The sequence below is a fragment of the Pezoporus flaviventris genome, unplaced genomic scaffold (genome assembly GCF_033815535.1).
Source record: "Pezoporus flaviventris isolate CSIRO_AGI_PZ_B2104156 unplaced genomic scaffold, CSIRO_AGI_Pfla_v1 ptg000049l, whole genome shotgun sequence".
NCBI classification, from domain to species: domain Eukaryota; kingdom Metazoa; phylum Chordata; class Aves; order Psittaciformes; family Psittacidae; genus Pezoporus; species Pezoporus flaviventris.
Genome location: NW_026892597.1, coordinates 3,405,538 through 3,426,001, shown reverse-complemented (window position 1 = coordinate 3,426,001; position 20,464 = coordinate 3,405,538). Strand labels below are relative to the sequence as shown.

The window sequence follows — 20,464 nt, the reverse complement described above, 5'->3', positions numbered from 1 at the left end:
GGCTTAGCTGGGATAGTTGTGTCTCACTGGTGGGCAGCTGTGAAGCAGTGTGCCATGCCCTGACATACGCTCATTCTGCAGATCCTGTTGCAGAAATGAGTCAATGGATTCACCTCCTCAAGGTTTTGATTATCCAGATGTGTGAGAGGGATGCACAGGATATACTGCAGAGACGATGTGCATGGGGAGCAGAGGCTTTGGATTTTCTATAGCTGCTGAAGGTCTTGGGGGAAGGCTGGGTCAGGAGCCAAGTGCCTTGTAGGCTTGATATAAGGTGAGCTGGAGGATTAATGGATGCTCATGTTGCTCTTTCTCTCTTCTTCATAGCCTGTGGGCCACAGCTTGCCAATTCCCCCACTGTGATAGTGATGGTTGGCTTGCCAGCCCGCGGGAAGACCTACATCTCCAAGAAGCTGACTCGCTACCTCAACTGGATTGGTGTTCCAACAAAAGGTGAGGCTTGCACTGGTTGCCTGGGGAAACCATGAGCTCTGGCCCTCAGGAGTTGCTCTAGGAGCTCAGTGCCTTGAAGAGTGTGAGGTAGTGAGAGCTCTTTCTAAGATCCCATGAGCCTAATATCCATGTCCTCCCATCCCAGTCAGGTTCTCCTTCAAGTTGAAGACCAAGGGATGTCCCTCAGCTTTTTGCTGTAAGGATCCCACTTCTTAAGCGGGATCTAAGGATGCCCATCACTAGAAAGTGTTGTCCGCAGGAACTGCGCACCTGAGTGAAGCTATGCTGATTGACTGCTCCTGGTATTGATGGTTTTTTGCCTTTTCCACACAGTTTTCAATGTGGGGGAATATCGCCGTGAGGCAGTGAAGCATTACAGCTCCTATGACTTCTTTCGCCCTGACAATGAGGAGGCCATGAAAGTCAGGAGGTAAGTGTGGGCACTGTGTGCGTGCTTGTACTTGGGCCCTAAATGGGTGGTGAAGCCTATGGTTACCTGGCTTGTTTGATGAGAGGTAAAGAGAAAGGCTGGGCTTTAGCTTCAGTTTTCCCTGTCTGCCCAAGGAGGCCTGACTTGGGTGCCAGGAGCTTAAAACTGAAGCTGTGTGGGCTTGGTAGCTTCAGGCTCACCAGTGCATCCTCCATCAGTGGTACCCTAAATCCACCTTCAGGCTCAGTGGTGTAGGATATGAGGTTTGGCCTCTGCTGCTTCATCTACCATTGCCTCTGCTATGAAGACCAGCACACTGCTCAGCACACATCTCTTGTAGGGCTTTTTAGCAGAGTGTGTCTTTCCTAAATGTCCCTGGGGATGGGGAGGTGAGGAGGAGGAGCTGCAAAGCCTGCCCTCCTTCGTGGAAGTCTATGCAACTGGCTGCCACAAGCACCTCCGAGAACATCAGGATCATGTGTCTCCTCTTCTGCAGGCAATGTGCCCTGGCTGCTTTGAGGGATGTCAAGCTGTACTTAACAGAGGAGGCTGGCCAGATCGCGGTAAGCTCAGATGCGCTCTGTGGCGTTTGACAGCAGTCCTGGTCCTGAAGGCGCTGTGTGCTGAGGGAGGACTCGACGGGGAATGAGGCACCCTTGGTGCTAATCAAATCTTTGCTTTTAAAGGTTTTTGATGCCACCAATACCACACGGGAGAGGAGAGGGATGATCCTAAACTTTGCCAAAGAAAATGGGTTCAAGGTTGGTACCACCAGGCTGCTGCTTGTGTTGCATGGTCCATGTTAGTGTATGGGTGGGGTATCTTCTTTTGCTAATGTATTGTGCTCACAATGCTCCTGTATAAGGGAGATTTCATTGCTGGGTTTGATTGCAAATATTAAACTCTTCCTTCATTCCCATTACTGAGCTCTACGAAGAAAAGGATGGGAAAGGGGCAGAGGGAGAGCCCTTTGGTCAAACAGGGGGGAGTTTGGGTTGAGCAAGGAGCTAGCTGAATGTTACAAACATTATTGCTGGCTTTCAGTTGAGCTTTGCTTTGCAGGTGTTCTTCATTGAATCTGTCTGCAACGATCCCACTGTAGTTGCCAGCAATGTTAGGGTAAGTGTGGAAGTGTCTTCCTTTTGTTCTCTCTCTCTCTCTCTCTCTCTCTATATATATATATATATAAGAGCAACCTCACATTTGCAATCCCTGTTCCTCATGGGGGACTTCATTTACCCAATATCTGTTGGAGGGACAACACAGCAGGGCACAAGCATTCCAGGTGGTTCCTGGTATGCACTGAGGATAAATTCCTTTCTTAAGTGACAGAGGAGCCAACAAGGAGATGTGCTATGCTGGACCTTGTTATCAACAAGGAGTAGCTGACTGGTGGGGAATGTGCAGCCTTGGCTGCAGTGACCGTGAAGTGGTGGAGTACAAGATCCTTAGAGTGGTTAAAAGGAAACACAGCGAACTCATTACCCAGGAGCTGAGGAGGAGCAGGCTTTCAAGGATCACCTCTTCAAAGCTCAGGAGCTATGCATCCCAACAAAGAGGATGTCAGGCAAAAATATCAGGAGGCATGCATGGATAAACGAGTTGTTCCTTGGGATTGAGTGCGCCCTCAGCAAGTTTGCTAACACCACCAAGGTGTGTGGTGTGGTTGACATGCTAAAGGGAAGGGATGGGATCCCAGGGGACCTGGACAAGCCGTGTGTAAGGGAGGCTGTGCAAAGTTCAACAATGCCAAGTGGAAGGTCCTGCCCCTGGGTTGAGGCAATCCCAAACACAAACACAGGCTGGACATAGACTGGATTTAGAGAAGCCCTGAGGAGAAGGACTTGGACGTGTTGGCTGATGAGAAGCTCAACATGACCCAGCAGTGTGCACTTGCAGCCTGGAAAGCCAGCCCTATGCTGGTGCCTCCCTAATGTGGTTAGGGGTTTAAATCCCATCGAAGAGCTGTCAGATTTGGTGTCTTCACCCATGTGCAGCTTCCCAAAATCTGTTGGAGTCTGCTTTGAGAAGAATATCAGATCATCTTGCCTAAAATTTTGGAGACTACAGTGTAAAGCATTGCTTCCTGGCTCCTTTGGGAGCTGCTGGATCTTTGATTTCCCACCAGCAGACCTCCTTTGCCTGCTAGGCTTGACTAGGGCAGGTAGACTTTAATTGGTCTACCTAGGCATGATTAACTTGTATGAAAGCATCCTTTTCTCCACTGGGCTGTGCTCCAGCCTTATCTCCAGTTGCACATCTGAACTTTGTAGTGTCTGGGAATGCATCGCAAAATACTGAAAGTATGTGAGAAGAGTATTGTCCTGCCCCTGGGATGGGCTCCACAAAGGGTGCTGGGTTAGGGCTGGAGGATGGCTTTTGGTCTTGCTTGGAGCTGGTGTCCCATGATGCTCTTAGTGTTGAGATTGGTGTGGAAAATACGCTATCACCATTGTGTGTCACTTGGTTGTGTTACCCTGTTAGCTTCAGAATTGCTTATGAAGTTACTAATGTGTAATGCTGCTGCTCAAACCTAAATCTTCAGGAAGAATAACCTGTTAAGAGTGTTTCAGCCATAACTTAGTCCATGAGAGTTCTGAATATTCATTCACATTGTCAGTTTCCAGCCTCTTTCTAGCAAATAATGCGCAGGAAGGGGTTGAATGTTACGTTGCTGCCTCAGGTGATGGACATCCAGGTTAACCTCTAACTCCTGGGAGCTTTAGTTACTCAAAAGGCACAGGATAAGCATCTTGTCTAAACACATGCACTTTTAATTCTCAGCTTCAACTGTTTAAACCTGATGCTTTCCTTTAGCCATAAGAAAGCTCAGTTTTCCGGCTGTGTTGGGTGGTGAGGTCCTACCCCGATTCTTGGGAGAACATGAGTGGACTGATATGCATCTCTACTGGTCATACAATGGTTTATACCAGACTTTCTCAATGTGTGCTTAGAGTTTTGGGTCTAGTCTGCTTCTTTTCTCTCTTATGATAAGCAGTGACTGTAAAGTGGCTCAGCTGATAGCTGGATCTTGGCAGGACTTTGAAATTGGAGATTAGCATGGTCTGACTTGGAAAGTTTCCTAACCTCTCCTTGTGGCATGTTTTTTCCCTTACTGCAGGAAGTAAAATTGTCCAGCCCTGATTATCGTGACTGTAATTCAACCGATGCCATGGAGGACTTCATGAAGAGGATCAACTGTTACCAGGCCAGCTACCAGCCACTCGACCCTGATGACTATGACCGGTAAGAGATTTTGAATTCTGAAAGGGCTTGAATGCCTTTGTTCTCCCAGGAGAGGACTAATGAATTATGGAGCTGTATTTCACTTTGTATTCAATGTATTTCACTCTGTCTTCAAATACATGGCTGCCCCAGAATAATATATGGCCAATATATCACTATGAGTTCAAGATTCTTCATTGAAAATGCTGTTTTTTCCCAGCCCTGTGCTGGGGCGTTGGGTGCTGAAACTTTCTGTGGCTCTTCTGGGCTCAAACGTGCTGTTTTCAATCTTGTTCTACCAGTCTAAATACAAAGGCTTTGGGAAAACATTTGGGTTTGAGTGTTTGTGAGGTGCTTTTGTCACTGTCCACCTTAAAGGAAGGACTGCTTGGGCAGGCTCAAACCACAGGATTGAGCAAGCCCTGTGGTTTCCGCCTAGTTGTGTGCCCTGGGAGGACCTTTGCTGTCCTGCATGACCATGCAGGCACTTTTCCACTGCTCACAAATACATCTGTGTGCCCTGAGTGGATTACCCCAGTTCTGCTGAGCCCTGCTCTGGGGAGGAACATGCTTCCTGCTGTTCGTGTTTAATCCTCTTTACTGCTGCAAGGGAGGAATGGTGATTATACCAGTGTTACTTAGCTCTCCATGAATGGCTGTTGCTTGTTGGCTTCCAGTTGAAAATACGCTGCAGGAAATCCTTTTAGCCGAGTGATTGTTGACTGAGGTACCTCAAAAGGCTGTTCGTCCAAGATGGTGCTTCTTCCTGTTTTCCTTACTGGCATCTGCTCATCCTCACTGTGCTTTCTTTCCCTAGGGAGCTTTCTCTCATCAAAGTCATCGATGTTGGCCGGCGGTTCCTGGTTAACAGAGTTCAGGATCACATCCAGAGCAGGATCGTTTACTACCTGATGAACATCCATGTCCAGCCCCGCACCATTTATCTCTGTCGGCATGGTGAAAGTGAGTTCAACCTCAAGGGGAAGATTGGAGGTGACTCAGGCCTCTCCAACAGAGGCAAGAAGGTGAGAGAGAAGGGAATATTGCTCTGTGGCTTCTAGGAGTGATTCGGCTGTTGATGCTGCGCATTGGGTTAAGTGATCTATCTATAGAGCTGGTTATATTCAGGTTCAGGCACAACACAAGACATTCCAGCCACCAATGTTGCATGTAGTTAGGGGCTAACAGAGGCTACAGAAATCCCTAGGAGAAAAGGGTATGAGTGTCTTCATTGAGCTTCTTCAGACCTTGCACAGTCAGGGCAGGATGCAGAAGGACTGCTGCCACCCTTTGGTAGGGATAGCCAGCTCTGAGGATGCTTTCAGATTGCTCACTACTTGATTTCTTCAACGGCATGGTCAAGTGCTTCTAGGGTAGTTAATAGCTACCTTGGCTTGCCAGACCATTTTGAAGCCCAAATGGAGTCGTTTGAGGTGTGACTGTATAAAGAGATATCATTTTAGCTCGATGACAAATAAGCAGGGCTGTAGTAAAGGGTAGCCAGGCATCTAAGGTGCCCTGTTGGGAAGCTGTGGATCAGGAATCAACCTCTTGTTTTATGTCCCACAGTTTGCCCGGGCACTGAACAAGTTTGTTGAGGAGCAGAACCTGAAGGACCTCAAAGTCTGGACCAGCCAGCTAAAGAGGACAATCCAAACAGCAGAAGCTCTTCAATTGCCCTATGAGCAGTGGAAGGCACTCAATGAAATTGATGCTGTAAGTATCTTTGCATTAGGATCATGCTGGTTGCTGCTTGGCAGAGAGTGGTAGCATCAGCCTTTTCACTTTCACAGCCTAAATCTTGCTTTTTGTGGAGAGATTTTTCCTTTCTGTTGGAAAGGGTGTTACTTCTGCTGCAGTACTTGAAACATGTCTTCTTATCTTGGCATCTACTTTGTGTAGATGCTTCAAGATTAGCTTGAATGAGCAGATTAGAATGGTTTTTGCTTGGAACTACTCTGTACCTGACTACTCAGAGGGCTGTAGATGTTGTTTTGGAGAAGGTTTTGCATGTTGGGTGTGCTGATGTTTTTTAACTTGAGCACGTCCTTTAACCTCATGGATGTCCTGTTCTGGCAGGGGGTGTGTGAAGAAATGACGTATGAAGAAATCAGGGAGCAGCATCCAGAGGAATTCGCTTTACGTGATCAGGATAAATATTACTACCGCTATCCTTCTGGGGAGGTAGGTCTGCAAGGAGGCCTTCAGAGATATGACTCCTTATCTTACTTTAAACCTGGCCTTCTCATCCTCATGCTGTCCTCTACATTCAGAGCAGGGGAGCAAGAAGTGTTCCAAGAAAGTAGAGTCAAGAAAGGTCAGGGCACCTTTTGCATTGGACTCTTGTGAAATCATGGTATGTGAACATCTCATTGAGACATGTATCACTTAACAAGTAACCCCTATGAGTTTAGTAGTGGAAGGAGACTGGAGGTTTCCAAGTCCAACTTCCTCCATTACATCCACTCAAAGTGTTGCACTGCCCCGGTTTCCTTTTTCATTTCCAAAGAAGCAATTTCTACCTCTGCTCTCAGTATCATTCCCTAAGGGTTGATGCTGATACCTCTCTTTCCTGGCAATCTGCTTTCAGGGTGTGACACAATGAGGTGGGAATTGGCAGGCTGAATGATACTACAGGTTGTGAATGGGGCTTTTTATCCCCCTATTAAAGGTCGCCCCCAGAGGCATTTGGGAAAGATCTTTGGAGATACCATGACAGCCTGTCTAAAAGGAAACTGTTTAGGTGTCTGTGGTCCCTTCTGGCTGCCTTTCAGGCTCTTCATGAAGTCCCTCAAACCCCTGTTTTTTTGTTTTTAATGTTGCTTCAGACTTCAGAACTTAAAAATCCTGTAGAAAATCAGTTTTCAAGATGATAGACACTGCTCAAAGCCCCTGTGCTTACCTCAGTTACAGTCCTAGAGAGTTTAGTAAGATGTGAGTGGCTTTCTCCTTTGACCCAAAGCAGTAGTCATGTTCCAGAGCAGCCTGAGGAAGAGGATTTGTGTCACTTTGCTTGTTCTTAGCAGTAATTGTGCTGGTTTGGTCAGAGGCATGAAGTCAATAGGTGTACCAAGGCAAGGACCATTGATTCTATGCCATATCTCCCTTCTTTTCTTCTGCCTCAGTCCTACCAAGATCTGGTGCAGCGTCTAGAGCCGGTCATTATGGAGCTGGAGAGACAAGAGAACGTCCTTGTGATCTGTCACCAGGCTGTCATGCGCTGTCTCCTGGCATACTTCCTTGATAAGAGTGCAGGTGAAGTTCCTGTCCTTGGGAAGAGGATTGGTCCTTCTGGAAGAGGGATGATAGATGGGGCTCTTAGGAGAGAAGAGATGCGTTCAGGTCTGCTAAGGGCGTGAAGTATGCATCTCTTGGTTTTGGGTGGCCTTAGCTATTGATGAAGTCTAAGCCTGCTTTTGGAGAGGGGATGGGATAATCCTCCTGCTTTGCTTTCTCTGCAGATGAAATGCCCTACCTGAAATGTCCCCTTCACACAGTGTTGAAGCTGACCCCAGTGGCCTATGGTAAGGGGGGCTTTATTAACATGCCAAGGGGTTTGACTTGTCCCTCTTCCTGAATTCAAGCTACCTCTGGGAGAATAGATGGAGTCTGGGATGGAGACATCCTGTGCCTGGTGGGTTTGCTGATGGCCTCTGTTTCCTTGTGCTCCTTTCTGCAGGCTGCCGAGTGGAATCCATCTCACTCAACATTGAAGCTGTCAACACCCACAGGGATCGGCCAGAGGTGAGTGTGGCTTTTCCTCAGAGCCATCCCTTGATGTCCCTCTCCTTTCCCCTACAGTGAGCAACAAAGATGCCCAAGGTGGGCATGGGGAGGTTGCTCAGCTGGGTACTCAGGAGTGCTGCTCTAGGACCAGAGCATCAGATGCGTTCTTGTTTTGCAAAGATGTGGCCTGTTGAGGGTTTTCCAAGGGAAAATGACTATTGCATGTGCCTGCTTCCCAGTGTGTTTGCTCAGATTAAAGCTGGCCCAGGGAAAGCTCCTCCCTGGTCTTTCACTTTCACCTGTGCAGTCATCCACTCACCTGAGCAGGGAATGGAACCATGGGTGGAGAAGGTGACTTCTCCCAGGTCTCCCAGATGGCTGGCAGAGCTTGGGCTCAACACTTTGCCCAGTATTTCCTGCCTTCAATGTTTTTTTAACTGGCATGCCCACAGCTCTATGGGATTCTGTAGAGTACAGGGTGGTGCTGCTGAGCTGGTGATGGTATAAAGAGAGGAAACCCTTTATGTGTAGCAAAACTCCTATAAGGTCAGGTCCATCTGCCATGTGCTCCACCAGGAGCTCGAAGGCCAGAGCAGGGGGATGCAAGCTCAGTGTTAGGACGGGGCAATAATCCAAAAGGGACCCCATGGACCATGGTAATGCCCATGTCCCAGCCGCTGGGACCTTTCCAACTTGCGCTTAGTGGTGGCGGAGCCCAACTGGATGTTGGGTGGTTGGAGCCGTCCCCTTTTGGCACGCATCTCCTTTCCTTCGCTTCCCAACCTTGGCAGGCACCATAGGTGGGGAAGCCAGTCCTTCCCCTGCCATGGGGGCCATTGATGTCCTCCACCACCCTTGTTGGGGATGGCAGGAAGGATGTGGGTAGGATGGAGTGAGACACACGTGAAGCGCTTGACCCCCACTGCTCGGCTGCACCTCCATTCCACCTCGCTTGTTGAATTGGAGCTTGGCGTGGTGCTGACCATTGCTGCCTGCTCTGCCCTCACTTTCCAATCTTCCTTATCAGCCCAGGCTGGCTTGTCCTGCCTCTTCTTGCTTTCACACCTCTCCCTGGGTAGGAGGGATGAGCTCTGAGGAGGAGACAGATGGGCACCTCTCTGTCGTGCTAAGTCATGCTTTTTTGGCAGTCTGTATTTACTTTTTTTTTGAGGAGAAAGCCTGTCTCATTTCTCAGTTCAGGGCCTCTCACTTATTTATTTTTCCCTCTTTTCTTGGGCAGTCATGCTGCGTTCTTGAACACCTTGTGTCCACAGCCTTTCGCTGCATCCTGTATACATTGACAGTGATTTGTTGGGAAAAGCAGAGGCTGCTTTAAACAAACACAAAAACCAACCTGCTTTATTTTATTTTTTTTTCCTTTATAACTGTCGCCTTCTTACCTTTTTATTTTATTTTTATTTACTTTCATTTTCTTTGTCTCACTTTAATTTAGGAAGGAAAGAAGGGACCTAACCCGCTCATGAGACGTAATAGCGTTACCCCTCTAGCAAGCCCAGAGCCCACCAAAAAACCTCGCATCAACAGCTTTGAGGAGCATGTGGCTGTTTCTTCCGCCCTGCCAGGCTGTGTTCCTCAGGAAGTGCCCTCGCAGCTGCCGGGACAAGTTAGTTGAACTCTTTTGGTTTGCTTTGTTTTGTTGCTATTCTCGTTGTTTTGTTGTTTGTTGTCCTCCTGTCGCTCCTGAAGCTGGGGACCGGCTTGCACTTGTCGCAACCTGTGCTGATGCATCTTTCTCCTATGGCTGCTGTCCCTCCCTGCCTTGTGTTGGTGCAGGAGCATTCGGTCACTGTTGATTCTCTTGAGTTTTGAGAGTGTCATAAACCACCTCTAAAGGTCCAGGCTGTGTTAATTTGGTGCCTTTGTTATCTGACATTTGTGGTGTCGACCTCCTGAGGAGCTGTATCTCCAGAGTGGGGCTCGTGCCTTCCCCCTGGATGCACTTGGCTTTGCTGTAGACCTGGGCATTGCAATAAAGCAGATCTTCTCATGCTTCTCTCAAGAAGGAGCTGACAAAACTCATCGTTGCCTGAAGAGGTCTCTTCCTTTCTGGAATGACAGGCAAAATGGACCAGAAATGAATAGGAGCCTCTTGGCATACTGAACTTGGTTGCCTTCTGCAGCCTTGGGTGAAACCCCATGGCTAGCTACTATGATGCTCGTGTGTCCTTTCCTCTTTCACCCACCCATGAAGGGGTGTAGAAAGAGATGATACTTTGCTTGCTTCACACTTCTCCAGGAACAACCCCCCCTCCCTGTGCTCATTAAGGAGCTGGGTTGGTACCAGAAAAGCCCATATATATACATACACACACATACACATAGGACCCTCTTTGCCATGCTGCCCTTCCTGCCAGCTGCCTGTTGGATCTCACTGTCTCACCCAGCCCCTCTTTGCATTGTCTGTGTTGCCTGGTGTCCTCTTGGCTAGATCCGGGGCAGGTTAGGAAGGTTGCTGAGTTCCTCCAACCGTTCTACTTGGTGGCCGCTTTGCATGAGCCTTCCCACCCCAAGCACCAAGAGGGGCAGCTCCATCTTTCTCTTGGTTTTAAGGCTTTGCTTGGGCTGGTTGAGTCTTGCACCAAACCCTTTGCCAGCTTTGGGTTTGGAAGCTTTTGCTGTTGGTATGCCCCTTGCTCCGCCTGGTGTCATCTGCCTGGTCTCTTGTGCAGCGTTACTGACACCTGTTCTCTCTGTCTCTCTGCAGCCTTTACTAGGGAAGGCATGCCTGTAAGTACCTTCTTGCATCTTATTCCCCCTTTTACCCCTTTTTCCATGTCTCTTGCCATCCCACCGCTTGTTGTTGCTGTGAAACCTGGCCAAGGCATGGGCTTCTTGAAGTTAGTATTTCTCTGTGTGGGATTTGTATGCATCTTAGGAAGGATAAAGAGGGAGATGATGGGTGCTGCTTTGTCCAACCACTAGGTATTCTTGCTTGATTAAATGTCTTAATTTTGTTGAGAAATAAAGCAAATTACCATTTGCCCTTTATTGATAATGCCTAAATTCCCTACCTCCTTGGTTAGTCACAGGATGGGAGATGCTGTTGGGTTTTCCCTAAGTTCTCTCCTGTGTGATAGCATGGTGTACTGTAGGTGATGGAATTGTTGGGAAGGACGGGCCTCCTGGGTCTAAGTTGTGCCTATGAATAGTCTGAGAAGGTTCTGACCTCAGCCCCCAACAGGGTTTTATCACTGGCATAGAAGTGTGTTTTCTGGAGCTGAACTGATCCTGGGTCCTGGCATCTGCAGTTCTGCAAGCCTGGATTTTGGGAAGTGAGTCTGGGGACAGTGAGTTTGGGAACAGAGTAGATTCAGGGATATTGTTGTGTTCTAGCTCTTAAGAAAGCAGGATGACTTGAGCTTTTAATGTGCTAATTATGAATGATTAAGGCTTTGACAGTTTGACTTAGTGCTGTTAGGCCTTTGTGTAATAGGGACAGATTTGAAGTCTGGAGGCTTCATTCTATGTGATCAGGCTGAGAGCAGAAGTTACTGAGCTGTGCTCAAGTGTCTTCTCAAAGACCAGGGAGACTTTGGGGGCTGAGCTGAGGCTGGGGCAGTGCCTGGGGATCTTTTTGAGCTCTATAGGCCAATTCAAATCAGCCTATGGGCATCCCTGTCCTGGTTCATTTTGTGGGCTGAAGATAGAGGGATCTGCTGCAACACTGCCAGCCCAGAACTCGGCCCTGCTTACACATAACGACTGGTGAACCTCATGTTTCTTTCTCTTTCGGAATAAACAGTTTTGAGAAGCAGGATGTTAGGAAGTTCACACTTGATGGATGGGTTGGGGGAGGTCATCATGCTCATAATCCTGGGCAAATGTAGAGGTGGTGTTGCTCAGCATGGCCTGCATTCCTATGCTCCTTCCCTTGCTGCTCAGGGGCACAAAAGCCAGTGATGAAGTGTCTGGTTGTGGGTTGTTTTGAAAGCATTTCTGTTTCCTTATCCATCCCTCCACCCACCCTTTTCCCATTCATATTGTAATGAATAACAGTGCGTGCCTCAATGCTGGCTGGGACACTGAAAACACGCTCCAATGCTGACTCTGGGAGATGGCTGCATCAGGGTCTGCTAGACCAAGAGCTCTGCTGGAGCAGGCAGGGATGGTTGTGCTAGTGTGTGACTCACAGATTGCCATTGAGGGACTCATGAAGACACCCTAAGCTAAGGGCTTGGTGGCATTCATGCTGCTGATACTTCTTGGAGGCTGTTGTCTTGTACACATGACCATCCCTCACTGTGTCCCGTCACAACATGTATGGGGTGAGGGGAGGTGGAAGGTACCTCCTTCTCATGATGTACCATGGGACTTGGTTGGCAGTGGGTGCTTTGTTGTATCAGCCCTCACTGTTGGGGTCTTGACCCCCATCGAGGAGGACCAGGGAACACTGGAAAGGCTGGGGACATGGCTGTGTGCCTCAGTCCTCCTGGCTGGGGGATTGAGCTGATTTGGGGCCGTGGGACTAATCAGCATGATGACTTCTGTTCCTTTTGCTTGGTTTGTGATCCAAAGTGCACTTTTTGACGAGCTGATCCCCTCCCTTCTTCTTCCCTTCACTTTTCATGGCTTAAAGAAGACCCGTTTGTCACTTTCTCAAAGTTTTCTCTTTACTAATATTTCCAAGGTAAATGGCTGTGGTGCATGTGGCTTCTCCCAACCTTCCTCCTGTCTCCTTAGATAACAGCTCAGCCTGCTCTGCCTCATAGCCTGGTTATATTCCTGGTGCTTGTAAGAGGCAGTTTAGGTAGTAAAAGCAAAATAAGTTGAGAAACCTTCCTAGCTGCTTCCTAGTCCTTTTCTTCCTGCTCTGTTTCATGTAGTTGTGTGAACTGGGAAGTGTCCTTGTTGTGACCATCTCCCCTTGGGTTTTTCCCCCAGCCGCTGCCCTGGGGGCTGGTCCTGCTTGTGTTTAGTTGCTTGTCTCTGGTTTTGTGGTCCCCACCGCATGCTGGTGGGTGCCCACTGTCACCACTCGGCACCAGGCTTGTGTCCAAAGCAGCTCTAGGGCCTGTGAAAGCTCGTCGAGTGTCATTGGTTGCTGCTGCCAAAGTGGTGTCTGGTCCCCGTGCTGACTGCTCAGTAAGACTGGTGGGAGCAGCCTCTTCTTGACAGTGGCAAGGATGGATAAATGGTAACCTCCACAACCTCCACCTTGGCAGGCAGAGGGTTGGCACTGCCCACCCTCAATGGGAGCAAGAGAGATGTTTAATTGGGCTCCTTAACACCGGTGGTCTCCATCACCTTGCCTTGCATGGTCCAAAGAGCAGCTTCAATAGTGCAGACCAGACAGGGTGGGAGGGTTGCCTGGGGTTTAACTCAGTTTTTAGGGATATCTCTGTCGATCTCCCACCCTGTAGTTGAACCCAAGTGATGCTTGAGGGGTGTGGGTAGCAATTCAGTGTGTCCCCCCCCATCTCTCCTTGGGTGGACAATGTCCTCTCCTCTGTGATGGATGCTTTCGTAGTGACCCGTGCCGTGGCTTTCTGTTACTAGCCTTTGTCCCCTTGTTGATATCTATGTAGAAGATGGGTCTGACCCAAGCACCACCCCAACCACTGTTCTTCCCTTCTCATTTCAGAACATGAACACCTCGCAGAAGCTGTCGTGACTCCGTTGGCGCTGTGGCAATGCCAATGGCAACGCCACCAGCTTCCCATCCTATCGCCATTTCCAAAGCTTGCTTATAAACCAGTCTCCTCCATCTGCAGCGAGGTCGACCCTCATCTGTTTCTACCCGTGCCCGTTCATCTGCAAACAGCTCTGCTGAAGGAGGGGAGAGATGCAAGAGAGCAGAGGAGAGGAGCTGAGCATCCCAGGGTCACCACCAGATCTTTAGGCTGCAGCACTTGCTCTCCTCTCCAGCCTCCTGTTTAGATCCTAGCAAGCTGTAAAGTGCTTCCTAGCGCACAGGAGTTTCATTTCCTTCTGCAAGCAGTTTTGATCTTCTTTTGTAGAGATGACTGGTACCCATCCTTCTCGGGGTGGGGTGTGTATATATGTGGATGGTGCGGGGTTAGCAGAGAGATGGGGGGAAGGGGAGGGAATAAATGGGTTTTGCAGTTTTTTATGATTATTATTATAATTATGATTAATTCCTTTTCACGAAGTCGTTTAGCCAAGCTGCAGCCTGTCGCACACCAAGCCTGGCTCACCCAGGCCTGCGAGCACTAGGAAGGCAGTTGTGTTAAGTCCTTCACAGTGAAAACTTTGGGTTTAACAAGGAAAGAAGACCCCAAAACATCTTTTGTTTTACTCGGTACACCTTAAAGGGGTTTGCAGAGAATGTAGATCTGCTTCTAAAACTGGTTGTGAGCTGTCAGTAGCGTAGGGGAAGCCACACCAGTGGTGGTTTGGATGATGCTTTCATCTTGGGCAGCACCATGGAATGGTCCGAGTTAAAGCATGTGTTGATATGGGAGGGGAAACTGAGCACTGGTTGAGGTGCTGTGCTGGTACTTCATCTCCTCTTTGCTCTTCCTTAGAAGAAAGCGGAGATTTGGGGCAGTTTAGGGGTCAATCCCTGTGTCACTGCAGGTGGACAGGCTGAGCTGGATGCATTTTGCAGGCACACAGGTCTTATGGAGGTGGCCAGAGGTCTGGCTGGGATGCAGAAAGCCCTCTGTGGCTGCAGCAAGCCACAAGAAGGGGACAGTTTTGTCTGTGTTCTCTCTTAATTTTACATATATACATGCGCACACGTGTGTACGTGTGTATACCTAGAAACCGCTTGGGTTTTGCACTTTATTTGTGGCAGGAGCATAACTATTTTAGTTTTTATCTAATTGTGCCCCTTAACAGGGGAAGCCTGAATACAGGCAGCTTCTTTATTTTGCATGCTGGAAAGCTGGGACTACAAAACTAGTTGCAGCAGTCGAGGTGTGTGTGTGTGTGTGTGTGTGTGTGTGTGTGTGTTTGGGGGAGAGGTCTTGACTTGGACTCCATCAGCCAACTCCCAGGGGTTTGATATGCAAGATCCCTTCTTGGCAGCCTGTCCCAGGCTGTGAGACAGCAGTTATATGGCAATTAACCACTATTGCTTTGTGCAAAATCAGTGGATTTTTGAATATTACCTTTTTTTTTTAGGGGTTTGGGTTGTTTTGGTTTCTTTCCTCACTGCTATGTACACCATCTTCATCCTCATCATGCTTTTTCGGCTGCACGGCTGAGCTTTCCTCAGCCCTTTATGTAGGAAACAACATCCCTACAGCCAGGAGCAGAGAGGTCTGGGGAGAAATGATAAATTATTTTTTTTTGGCATGTATATGTGTTTGCAGGGGGTTTGGTCTGTTCTTCCTTTGGGAAAAGGTGAACCACAGTGCCTAGAGCTTCAGCTTCATGCTTGAAGCAGCACCAACAGCGGGAGGGGACCAGAACCACGCTCAGTCTATATCCCACTGGAGGAGATGGTCTCCAGTGCCCTGCCCGTGTGAGCTTGTGCATATGTGTATTATATTCCTGTACAGATGAAACAAAGAACACTTCCCCTCCACCCTTGCCCTTTTTAGTTTAATAATCACATTAAAAGCAGCCATCTCCCCGTGTGAGCAGTTGACATCTGCCCTTTTGGTTTCTCTGCCTTTGAGAGAGAGAGAAAAATGAGTGTTTTTGGAAGGCAAATTGCTTTTTGTCAGCCTCCTTCCTCGGGGAGTCTTATCTTTCTCCTCCTGCTATGAAAAGATAAGCCGGCAAATGCAAACATGACGTCTGGCTGCCCCGTGATCAATCCTGTACACATGTAATTCTGCAGATGTTTTGGCGTGTATTTGTGTGTATATTTATATATATATAAATATATATATAAAGAAATCAAACAGAAAAAAAAAATTGACCTTAAACTTTCTCCCTTTGGAAATAATAGAAGTCTCCATAGGTCTACAAAAAGATGAAATTTCAACTGGGTGTTTTTTTTCCAGCAAGGGGAAAATTGGTGTTTGAGCAGCAGAAAGGTCCCTTCATACTGGAGGGGTTGGTAGGAAGGAGGTGGGATGGTGTCAGCCCCATCCCATCGCACTGCCCCCCACAAACTCACTGCCCATTGCTTTTGGTTAATGGAGCCAAGGACCAGGCAGTGATGGTGGATGGGGAGAAAGGGACTTTTCAAACCACACAGAGGATTTCTTTTCCCCCCTACCTAATTGTTTTGTTTCTTGGTTTTATTTTCCTTTGTGATACTTGAATTTATTTTTTTAACTTTTGGTTTTTGATAGCAAAGCACTCTTTAATTTATTTAATGTATACTGCAAAGCTTGGAGAGAAGCGGGTAGTTCCTTGGGGGGAGGTTGATTTGTGGTATGTTAACAGTTCTGTATATGTCTGGAATAATTGCCTGATATAAAGCTGTGCCACCTTAAAAACAGGGTATGCCTTTCAGAAATTTGTATATTTTGCAGTTGCTGGACCAATAAAGTATCTTGTTGAAATACAGACATGGCCTGGTTCTTCCTTGTGTTAGGAATTACACTCTCGGGCCCATTGTGTGTGTAGCTTGTGCCATCCCGTCCTGCCTCACACGTATGTTCCTGTGCCACATAACCCAGAGTGGGTTTTCTGAGGATCCGTTTGGATTCCATTGCTTGATCCTTTCTTTCTGGCCATGTTACAGCAGTTTTAAGGTTTGTGTTATGGTGAATGAGGAGCTCATCTGTTGAGTTAAGGTTGTCATTCCTCCAACCAATTATTAACACCTACTTAAATACTCAAGCTCTGCTACAACACTGTTGAGTATACAGGTGATGTCCTGCCTAGATCTTCATCTAGGCAGCAAGTTGGGTAAGACCAGCCATTTATTCAGATATCTAGTACAGTTCCTAAACCCAAATACCTGCTAAATGAAGCCTAAGGGCTGGACAAGACCTGTCCTGAGATCACGGCTGTCTTTGCCCTGAAGGCAGGAACATAGAGGCCTCCCTCAAGCAACACTAAACTTCCCTGCAAAGATGGTTGTTGCCCTTTTTCTTTCCTGGGTTCATAGAGAAAAGATGGGGAAGAACAGGGAAAGGTGTGACTTTGTAGGGATGCTCCATAGCACATCATGGGTCTATGCTCCCCATGCAGTAGGATGCTCATCCCCCTCAAGCAGTTGTGCATCTGAAAGCTTGTTGGGAGCAAAAGGGGCAAAGAGGTGTGGACTGCTGTGCATTGCAGCTCGGCTCTGCGCTTAGCCACTGCTGGCTGATGTACGACCCTTGCTCTCATCTTCCCTGGGCTTTCTGAGCAGGTTGAACCTTTCTTTGGGCTTGCTGTGGTGCAGCCAGGGTGCTTGGGTGCCATCTGCCTTCTGTCTCCCGCTTGCTCTTTGCAAGAGGGACCCTCATGGGAGAGGGGAGGCGTCTTTGGTTTTAACCTTGAGGCATCTGCATTGAATTCTCCCTAGGTGTACGTGCAGACAGGGGAGGCTGCAGGGCAATGCCCGTTCCTGCAAGCACCCTGAGGGCAGGGAGGGCCTGTGCCCCAGAAACCACAAGATTATTACTGTTTTTCAATTATTCTTCTTTCCAATCTCCAGCAACCCGTCTGTCTCCTTGACCTAAGCCTTATTTTAGGGCATGGAGCACAGCCTTGCAGAGAATCTCACAAGGGTGCTGAGGCTTTGATAGTGCCACCAGGCACGGTGGGCTGAGATTCCGTGTAGCCATAACAGCAGCACTGCTCCTCTGCCTTCGCTGGGCTGTTCTGAGGCTGTGATAACCTTGTCCTTGTCAAGGAAGCGCAGGGGAAGGCTTTGCTCCCAGAGGCAACACTTCCAAGGCTGCTCTGTGAGAGAACAGACCCTTCAAAAAGCCTTTATTCCCTTTGAATCCTGTGTTCAGCTCTGAGCCCCTCACTCCAAGAGAGACATTAAGGGGCTGGAGCGGGGCCAGAGAAGGGCAGTGGAGCTGGTGCAGGGCCTGGAGCACAAGTGTGATGGGGAAGGGCTGAGGGACCTGGGGGGTTCAGTGTGGAGAAGAGAAGGCTCAGGGGGGACCTGATGGCTCCCTCCAAGTGCCTGAGAGGAGGATGGAGCCAGGAGGGGCTGGGCTCTGCTCCCAAGGAACAAGGGATGGGACAAGAGGAAACGGCCTCAAGCTGCACCAGGGCAGGTTTAGATGGAGCTGAGGAACAATTCCTGCCCCAGAGGGTGCTCAGGCATTGGAACAGGCTGCCCAGGGCAGGGCTGCAGTCACCGTCCCTGCAAGTGTTCACACAGCGTGGAGACGAGGCCTCAGTGCCATGGGTTAGGGGTGGCCTTGGCAGTGCTGGGGAACGGTTGGACTGGATGATCTTAAAGGGCTTTTCCAACCTGGTTGATTCTTCCTGCATGTATGGACGTGATGGGGCTTGTACCATGCCATTCATGCAGGAGATCCATGCAAAGGAAGAGATCCATACAAACATTCATGGGCCAGTTCCATCCCAGGCAGCATTCTTTTCTTCCATGTGAAGCACCACATTTGTCACATCACATTTGTAGCATCACATTTATAGCATCACAGAGACACGTTCCTCTAGACAGGGTGGCTTTAAAGGTTATGCTTGACAACGGACACATTTCCCTGCTCCCAGTGAAGTCCCAGGCTTATTTTAGAAGGATAAATAATCCCCCACCTCACTGCTAGCAAACCAGACCTGAGAACTTGTGATTGCTAAAAACCAGCAAAGGACAGACCAGTCACGCTGGCTGACTCAGCTCTGATTGATGGCTCAGGAATGTGTCTGATACGTGCAAGTGCTGGGGATTAAATAAAGCATGGGCAAACCTTGCCAATGCAACATGTTGGATGAAGAGCAGCTCACCTGCCTGCGGCTGGGGAGGGAGGGACTGCCATCACGCCATGGGATTGCAGGGGGGTTCTTTGGTTTTTCTTCGTTTTCCACTTAGGAGAAACAATCCAAAGAAATGGACATTTTGGGGGCTGCTTTGCAAGGGGAAGCAGCTTGCTGGTTGTGGCTCTAATGGGAATTGCTGTGAGGATAAATTTCTTCCCTGTGAGGGTGCTGAGGTGCTGGCACAGGGTGCCCAGAGAAGCTGTGGCTGCCCCATCCCTGGCAGTGTTCAAGGCCAGGGTGGACACAGGGGCTTGGAGCAACCTGCTCTAGTGGAAGGTGTCCCTGCCCGTGGCAGGGGTTGGAGCTGGAGGAGCTTTAAAGCTCCTTCCAACCCAAACCAGCCTGGGATTTGCAACAGCTCCATGTATCTAAATGCATTTGTGCAGTTTTCCTACAAGTACGTCCCAAGAAGGCATATATGGCTACTGAAATATGGAAAATCTGTTTCGCAGCTATGCACAGACCTGTGTAAATCAGCATCTCGCTGCTCCACACCTAACCTTAGCAAAGCGTCTGGTCCCTTTACCATCCCCACAGTAGGCTCAGATCTTCGTTTGTGGCTAAGGGAAGGCTGCACAAACATGAGTATTTGACCCTTGCTTGTGTGTGCATCCGTATCTTCTCTCCAGGGTGTGAAACAGCCTGTTCTCATAAGTGGTCAGGCTCAGTGTGGGTTTGGGGATGCAAACTTGCTCCCAGCAAGTTCATTCCTCCAATAAAGCCCTCCTGCTGCAGAGTCTAAGCCCTTCTTCTCCCACCTCACCCCTTCCCATTGAAGGATCCCCTTGCCCTGGCACCACTCATCTCTGCCAGCCTCCCTTTTCAGGTAGACAAAGGTCCAACACTAGTCCCGTCCTTCAAGGCCATACCTCGAATCCTGTGTTCAGTTCTGGGCCCTGTGTTCACTATCAGAGATATTGAGCTGTCTTTAAAGGAGTCACCACTAGCTGCTGGCTCCCCTTCTTCCCACCTGCCCATAATGGCATTGAGAGCCTCTTCTAGCCCTGGCCGTGCATGACTTGGCTTAGGTGGAAAAACCTACCAGGCTGCAGTCCTGCTCTTTCCACAAACCACACAGACCTAGAGTGGCTTTTGAAAACCTCTCTGAATTTAAAAGAGGTCACGTAAAAGAGGGTTCATCTAGAAGGAAAGAACACCCAGAAGGTAACAACAGTAGCCATGCCATCAGCAACAGCCATCCAGTCTAAGGACTGGAGCTGCTCCTAAGCCCTGTGAGTTGGTCCTGCTGGAGGAACCTCCATCTGTAGCCCCACTGCTACCCTCTTGATGTTGCAGAGCATCCTCCCACCCTGTGCAGCAATGAGGAGACACTTCTGCCTTTGAGCTTAGAAATAGCTGGGGCAGTGACTTGTACCTTGTGACAGCCCCTTGCGACAGCCCCTTGCAACTTCCAGGCTGTATACGGGGGTTTTTCTTTCACACAACAGGTCCCTTGATGACTCAGATTGTGTCATTTCCCCAGCCATGTGCTTTTCCTTTCTAGTATCTTTTCTCCTGGAGTATGACCTGTTCTCTGTGGACAATCTGGCCTCTGATTGCAGAGCTGCTCTTGGAAGGACTTGGGAGAGACCTCAAAGGTTTGCTCACTTGGCTTCTGTGACCTGTGACCACACAGGAGTGGTTCTGGGAAGGAGCTGGTTAGAAAAAGTGAATTGAAACTGAATCTAGTCAGCAGCGCAAGAAGGAATTATATTATGAGGGTGGAAGAACAGTGATGAGTCAATACCAGAATGATTGACACTCCCCTGAAAATCACGTACTGTCTACATCCACAAAGTT

The 20,464-nt window shown here is 48.7% G+C and overlaps 1 protein-coding gene across 6 annotated transcripts in view; it reads left to right on the top strand.

Moving 5' to 3' along the window:
* PFKFB3 (6-phosphofructo-2-kinase/fructose-2,6-biphosphatase 3) overlaps nucleotides 1-14,141 on the top strand; it is a 40,403-nt gene extending 26,262 nt beyond the window's left edge. For 2 of the 6 annotated variants that reach the window (XM_061468633.1, XM_061468629.1), the window contains 16 exons: nucleotides 328-453; nucleotides 787-883; nucleotides 1,380-1,446; nucleotides 1,570-1,644; nucleotides 1,946-2,002; nucleotides 4,005-4,129; nucleotides 4,926-5,133; nucleotides 5,678-5,824; nucleotides 6,188-6,292; nucleotides 7,234-7,363; nucleotides 7,570-7,632; nucleotides 7,788-7,852; nucleotides 9,288-9,458; nucleotides 10,560-10,582; nucleotides 12,432-12,482; nucleotides 13,437-14,141. In XM_061468633.1, the coding sequence (XP_061324617.1) occupies nucleotides 328-453; nucleotides 787-883; nucleotides 1,380-1,446; nucleotides 1,570-1,644; nucleotides 1,946-2,002; nucleotides 4,005-4,129; nucleotides 4,926-5,133; nucleotides 5,678-5,824; nucleotides 6,188-6,292; nucleotides 7,234-7,363; nucleotides 7,570-7,632; nucleotides 7,788-7,852; nucleotides 9,288-9,458; nucleotides 10,560-10,582; nucleotides 12,432-12,482; nucleotides 13,437-13,443 (1,517 nt within the window). In that variant the 3' untranslated portion in view covers nucleotides 13,444-14,141. The remainder of the gene's footprint in view (nucleotides 1-327; nucleotides 454-786; nucleotides 884-1,379; nucleotides 1,447-1,569; nucleotides 1,645-1,945; nucleotides 2,003-4,004; nucleotides 4,130-4,925; nucleotides 5,134-5,677; nucleotides 5,825-6,187; nucleotides 6,293-7,233; nucleotides 7,364-7,569; nucleotides 7,633-7,787; nucleotides 7,853-9,287; nucleotides 9,459-10,559; nucleotides 10,583-12,431; nucleotides 12,483-13,436) is intronic. The other 4 variants (XM_061468630.1, XM_061468631.1, XM_061468632.1 and 1 more) reach the window with 4 other exon arrangements.
* The last annotated feature ends 6,323 nt before the right edge of the window (nucleotides 14,142-20,464 follow it).